The sequence below is a fragment of the Perognathus longimembris genome, chromosome 28, assembly GCF_023159225.1.
Source record: "Perognathus longimembris pacificus isolate PPM17 chromosome 28, ASM2315922v1, whole genome shotgun sequence".
Lineage (NCBI taxonomy): Eukaryota > Metazoa > Chordata > Mammalia > Rodentia > Heteromyidae > Perognathus > Perognathus longimembris.
In genome coordinates, this window is record NC_063188.1 from 1,381,812 (window position 1) to 1,388,263 (window position 6,452).

A 6,452-nucleotide genomic window follows, 5' to 3' on the forward strand; every position below is an offset into this window, starting at 1 on the left:
AAGGCTGATGTGTATCCCTCAGTGTTAGAGAGGCAGGAACTGGGTTGTTGGCCAGACCTTGAAGGCTTGTCAGGAGGTGAGGTAGGTATGGGCCAAGATTTAGAAGGAGATGAAAAGATTAAGTAGGACACACTGGATAGGCAGGGGAAAATTTAGGGCTTATGGGCTGCAGTGAACTTCTGGAGCCTGGGAAAAAGAAATAGTAGTAGTTAGGTAGGGGTGACTGACAGAGCTCCAGATTAACAGCAAGTTGAGTCATTTGGCAAACCCATAAACTGCATAGAACTTCTGAGTCTTGTTGGTGAGGAAGGAGGTAGGGCCAGAGGCCAGAACAGGCAGGGTATGTGGCCTGTGAGCTCTAACAGGTGGCACTTCTTGCCCCTCCCTTTCCCCCAATGGCCAGCTACACTACACTCTGGCCTTTGGGAGCAAGTAGTGGCCTATTTCCACATTGACATTTCTGAAAGGGCTAGAGCACATAAATGCCCAGAGCAGATTGAGGAACCATAGTGGGTAGCACTGGGGTGAAGCCTTGCTTTCCCTTCTTATTGAGTAACCTGGCCTTGACACTTTTTCCAGGGAACTACCGTAGATGGAGGCAAGATAAATGTTGGGGGTGTTGCAGCAAAATTGGAGGAAGAGAACAAGAACCTGAAGGCTGATGTGAAGAAGCTAAAGGATGAATTGGACAGCACCAAACAAAGTGAGGATTGCCCTCTTGTGTTGCCCCTCCATCCCCAGGTTTGGAGGCTCCAGTCCCACTACTGCTCCTCTTGTACCAAAGTGTTAATGGCACATCCTATGTGCAAACTCCAGAGCTGAGTGAAAATGGACAGCACCCTGTTCTTCTATACCCAAATTGGCTGAACTTAGCCCATAACTAGGTGAGGTGCAGCAGTTGAGCAGGCCCTGGCAATTATCTCACATGCTTTAGCAACGCTTACCTGGAGGTGTTGAGAGGCAGACAGGGGTAGCCTTGGAGCTGAAAACAAAAGGAGTGGGAATGGACATGAATTTATGTGGGTTTTTAAAGCTCTGAAGTAGTCTACCTTTCTTTCCCCATTCCTAGACAAGTACATTTAGCACTGTAGACTTTAGCTGTTGCTACTCCAGAAATCTGCAAGGTATTGCTACTATCATTACTGGTATTTCTTTGAGACTGAGATTTTGCTCTCTACCGCTTGTTCTCTGCTTCCCTCAACTTACCCTTGCTGGAGAACCACTAGGGTTCTCTTCATTTAATTGCACCAAAGGGAACTTAGGTTTTTGTTTTGTTTTTCTTTCCATATAGCTATTTGGTCATATTTTCATTGTATCCCTGCTCTGGAGTTCTGTAAAGGCAGATGCACTTTATTTAGAAACACTGGAAGTTGTCTGTGCAACCTCATTTGAGACAGATTCAGGGCAGTTTCTCATGTTTTAAGCCAGCAGGGTTTTTTTTTTCCCTACCAGTCTCAGTCCTTTGATTTCTTCCTGTCTTTTTCGTTTATATCATTTCCAGAGCTAGAGAAAGCTGAGAATGAAGTTCTGGCCATGCAGAAGCAGTCTGAGGGCCTTACAAAGGAGTATGATCGCCTCCTGGAAGAGCACGCCAAGCTTCAGGTCAGCTTCTCCCCCCTCCTGTGCAGGTGTGGGTTAGACCATTACATTCAGCGCATTATTTCTATATGTAGAGAACCTGCTTACTCCTCTGCAGGCCTTGTAAGAGTTTTGGGTTGTAGCAAGCCTCCTTCACTGCTAAGTCTAGGACTAAAGCTTATCCAGAAGCCAGAACCTTTTTCTTGCCAGTTAGTGTGTGGCATAGCACTATATTGCTAAGGTAGCCCTCAACAGGTGACTTTGTGTACTCTGGGTCTTATTCTTGAGCCCAGCCTTAGTTAGGTCCCTCAAGAAGACCTCCTTCCTTTCCAGGCTATATCTAGTTGAGGTATAAGGCCTCATTAGGAATATACATGGGTGAACCCCTGGGATTCACTTCTTGCCACCTCTCCTCTGGGGCTGGGGGTATTGTGGGCATAGCCTGAGGAATGTAAGGAGAAAGCTTCAAAGGGCACCTGTCAAGTGACAGGTATTAATTGCTGCTCTTACCTTCTGCCCGAGGCCCAGTGTGAGGTCTTAGGCTAGTCTTAAAACTCCAGGTGTACCTAGAAGCTCAGATAGTCTAGAAATTGAGGAGGGGGAGAGCTAGGTAAGTACCCCTAAGTTCCACAACTCTCATCAGTACTTGATAGCCTGTTTGGACACCACAGTGGGCTAGGAAGAAGGGCCTAGTCCCACAGGGGTTCCTGTGCCCTTAGTGTAAAGCAGGCTATATGTGAAGGAGCTGAGTTTTGAAGGGGGGCTGTGGAAGGTATACAAAGTTGAGAAGGGCGTGAGTTGGCACTTGAAAGCTGGCCAGCCATGTGTTGGAAAAGAAGTCTTCTGCTCTGGCTATGGTAAAGGATTACTGCATAGAGGATTCCAGCTGCTTGCCTTTGCCCCCAGAGCTCAGCCCACCCTGAGATCCTAGCAGTCCTGTCCTAGCCAGTATTAGGCTCAGAGCCTTTCCTAGCATTTTAGGAAGAACCAGTACTCCCACTTGAGCAAGCTTTTGGGTTCTGGTGAGGGTGGGGTCCCTTGCATGCTTGAATATCTGTCATTTAGAGAGGGGAACTCAGGCCTCTGGGAAATAGGGCTAGAAGCTGAAGGAGGTAGGCCCTGCCAACTTACCACTTTGTCCCTTTCCAGGCCTCGGTTGATGGTCCTACAGACAAGAAGGAGGAGTGAGGGACTGCCTCCTTCCCTGCCTGCAACCAGCTCTTCCACTTGTCCTGTGCTTGCTGTTTCCTGGGAGCCCACCCTTTCCCTTCAGTTTTTCAGTTCACTCCCTCCCATCCCCTTCCATAGCTTGTTAGCTCATCATCTTGGCTCCTTCCACTCTTCCAGCATACCACAGGGAGACCTGGTTGTCACTAATATTTTGCAATTGTTCTGCCTGACCAGGCCACTTCTACTCCTTGAAGTATGGCACTTGTGACCTGGCCAGGGTCGGAGCATCTTTTGTTTTACAATGTTGACATGTTCTCTTGTCCTGCAGGAGGCCTGTGAAGCAGGCTATTTCTTCTGTGGGCAATAAAAGTTATAATGCATATACAGGATACTTGTGTATAACTGAGGCTACAGGGAGGACTCTTCCTCCTTTTCAGAACTTCCAGAAAGGTGCAGCCAGGGTCTGTGTGGCACTCATCTTTTCCTTGAGTTTGTTCCAGCTCTGGAGGCCAGGGTCACACTTGCTTTCAAAGGTCCTGCCCTCCTTGCCCCTCCTTTTCCCTCAGGCAGGGACAGGCCCCACTTTATGGCTCTCGGGGAGTATCTGTCCTGTCAGTCTCCCTGGGGATTGGCAGTTGTCCCAGAAGCTTGATAAAGCAACGGGACTTCCTGGTGGCAGACGTGCCTGCCTTCTCTGGGTTCCTGTTCATCACATTCGGGACAGATACAATATGGCAGAACGCCACCAGTCACTCCCTGCCCTACCCCCTCCTGAAGGTTTTGCAGCATGACCTCTGACTAATGCTGACTGGGAGAGGAGACTTGTCCTTGGCACTGACCTAGAGCGGCCCAGGGCAGAGTGAGGCAGTGGAGACATGTTGCAGAAGGGTCAGGCCCCTTCTGCTCCAGGCTTGAAGACACACAGAGTGTGATCTTGTCACTGGACCTGGCTTATTGACAGTTTCCCTCTAGTCAGTCATGCATGGTCAGCCTGCAGCTGAGCTTCTCTCTAACATGGCACATGAAAGGGCACTGTCTTTGTTGAGGTGCTTGTCCTCTGCCCCTATCCCCTGCAGGGTCTCTGCCACACCTATCTTTGTACATTCTGGGTGGAGGGATGGGGGAGCAGACTGAAGGTGTGTCTCTGGAATTGGAGTGACCCCTGAAGATGTTAGTACTGGCCAGGTAGCTAATAGCCTACTCCAACCCACCCTATCTGGGCCCAGGCCAGCAGCTGCTTTCTCAAGTATCCTGTCACCTTTCCTAGTACCCAGAGCATGGCTGCCTTGTGAGAAGTCCACCCTTGTCCTAGTAGTCTGAGAAGTGATGCTCATGGGGGTGGGAGCATTTTGGTGACGCCTTCTGGTTGTTATGCTAAGGGTTAGATAGAGCTAGTCTACTTTTCCAGGAAGTGCTCTGGACTACTTTGGGCCTCCCTTGAGTTCACCCATCTGTGCTTCAACAGGCTAAAGTCCAGAAGGGCACTTCTGCTATTCCAACCTTTGCAAAGCCCATCTCTGGCCTACCTTCCAGGGCACCCCCATCTAATGGAGAAAGGGTAGTCCTGTGTTTTGTTTGTTTTTGCCCAGGGCTTAGACCCAGGGCATGAGCACTGTCCCTGAGCTTCTTTTGCTCAAGGCTAGCACTGTACCACTTGAGCCACAGCGCCTCTTCTGGCTTGTGTTTTATGTGATACTGAGGTGTCAAACTCAGGGCTTCATGCATGCTAGGCAAGCACTCTACCACTAAGCCACATTTGCAGCTCCACCTCCTGCTTGCTTTATTTGCTTGTCCATTGTTCTCATTATACCTTAAGTACCTTAGTACCTTAAGGACTAAGACCACTTCTTTTTGTTGATCTTGTCCTAACCCTTAGCATAGGGGTAGATTCCCAGGTAAATAGCCCCTACCTGCTAATACAGGGCCTTGTTCAGATGATACACCCCTGTGAGGTTGTCTTGTGCTGTCACTGTTTTTGTGTGTCTTTGCTGGCACTGTGGCAGGTAGCTTGGTGGGCTTTTGGACTGAAGGGTAGGAGAATGGAACAGAGCTCTCAGGCAAAAGGTATAACAGAGCTCTTCATGACTAGATGTAATCCTGAAGGGGATGGGATAGACTGTGATAGTTAACACTGGGGCTGCCAGCACTTTCAGGAGGGCAGTTGCTTGGGACCAGCATGGTATGAGGGGTTGGTGCACCTTGGGAAGAGTCTACGGGACATTTAATAAGAGCCTTTGCAGCCAAGGAAGGAAAGCTGAAGAGACTGATTAGCAGGCAAGGGTTCTGGAAGTGGCATTGACATTAAAGGGATTAGGGGGCTGTGGAAGGAGAAACACTGAAAGAGAAATTGGAGAATGGTACACAACAGCTGGGGCTGTCTGTTCATACTCCTGCCCAAGGTGTGATTTGCTTATCAACATCCAAGGATCTATCTGGATTGATTGTTCATTATCTCTTTTCTTTTTCATTGTAGTAATATAAAACAAAATATCATTTTCACCACTTTTTTGCCAGTCTTGGGGCTTTGAACTCATGGCCTGAATGCTGTTCCTGAGCATTTTGATTCAAGATTAGCATGCTCTACCACTTGAGCCACCATTCCACAGACTTTGCTGCCCTGGGTGGCTTTGGACCAGATCCTCAGATCTCAGCCTCCTGAGCAGTTAGGGTTACAGTGCCCATCATTTTCAAATGCATAATTCAGTGATATTGAGTTGAGCACATTATGGTGCAACCATTACCCCTAATCCATTTGTAGAACTCATCTTCCCACATTGGAACTCTGTTCCTATTAAACATTCCCATTCCCCTCTTAGCTTATTGAATACACCATTCTGTCTCTGGATTCAGCTATTCTAGGGGCTTCTTATATGTGGGATCATGTCGTGTTTGTCCATGTTTTCCTTTTTCATGCATTTTTATTGTTATTATAAAGGTGATGTACAGAGGGGTACAGTTACATCAGATAGAGTCCATTTCTTTTTGGACAATGTCACTGCTTTCTTTGCTCCCAGTTTTTCCTCTCGTCACCACCTGCAAGTTATGTAGTTCATTTTTCAACGTATTTTCTAGTGAATACCAATTGCGTATGTGTATCCTTTGTCCCACCATTTTTGTGCCCCCTCTTGCCCTCCCAAAGACAGATTAAATGAACAAGACAAAAAGAAAGCAAAACAGCAGCAAAGAAAAAGTTCTGTTTCCATTCCCTGAAATTCATTTCAATAAATATACTTGTCCTTTTATGATTGCATTGTTCCACTCATCATGTCAAGGATCACTCGGGTAACAAAATACCTCTTTTAGGGCTAATATTCCATTGTACAGACATGCTTTCTTTTGTTCTTCCGAATTCATCTGCTGATGGACCTTAAGTTCTTTTTACCCCTTCTAATACCACCCAAATCAGGCTGTTGACTGCTCCTCCACTTAAACTTGTTCAGAGCGCTGAGATCTCCTTGCCACACCCAGAAAGCATGCCACAGCGTCCCCATCCTTGAGTAACTATAGAGTAGCACGCAGCAGTGCTGGCCACTTTCTCTATGAGCCTTGTGGGCCATCTAATTCTTGGGCCCCATTCACTGATACACTTATTCACACCTTCTCTCAGCCCATCTAGACACAGGGATTGTGATCTGTGTATGTAGTGAGAACTTCCAGTTGTAGCTCTAGGCCAGACTTGATGGAAGTGCCGGCTCCCATGTCTA

At 47.6% G+C, this 6,452-nt stretch overlaps 1 protein-coding gene across 3 annotated transcripts in view; it reads left to right on the forward strand.

Annotated features, from left to right (window-relative positions):
• Bcap31 (B cell receptor associated protein 31) overlaps positions 1-3,134 on the forward strand; it is a 28,764-nt gene extending 25,630 nt beyond the window's left edge. For all 3 annotated transcript variants that reach the window (XM_048336232.1, XM_048336231.1, XM_048336233.1), the window contains exons 6-8: positions 580-703; positions 1,502-1,602; positions 2,728-3,134. In XM_048336232.1, coding sequence (XP_048192189.1) covers positions 580-703; positions 1,502-1,602; positions 2,728-2,766 — 264 coding nt within the window. In that variant the 3' untranslated portion in view covers positions 2,767-3,134. The remainder of the gene's footprint in view (positions 1-579; positions 704-1,501; positions 1,603-2,727) is intronic.
• Positions 3,135-6,452: the final 3,318 nt, after the last annotated feature.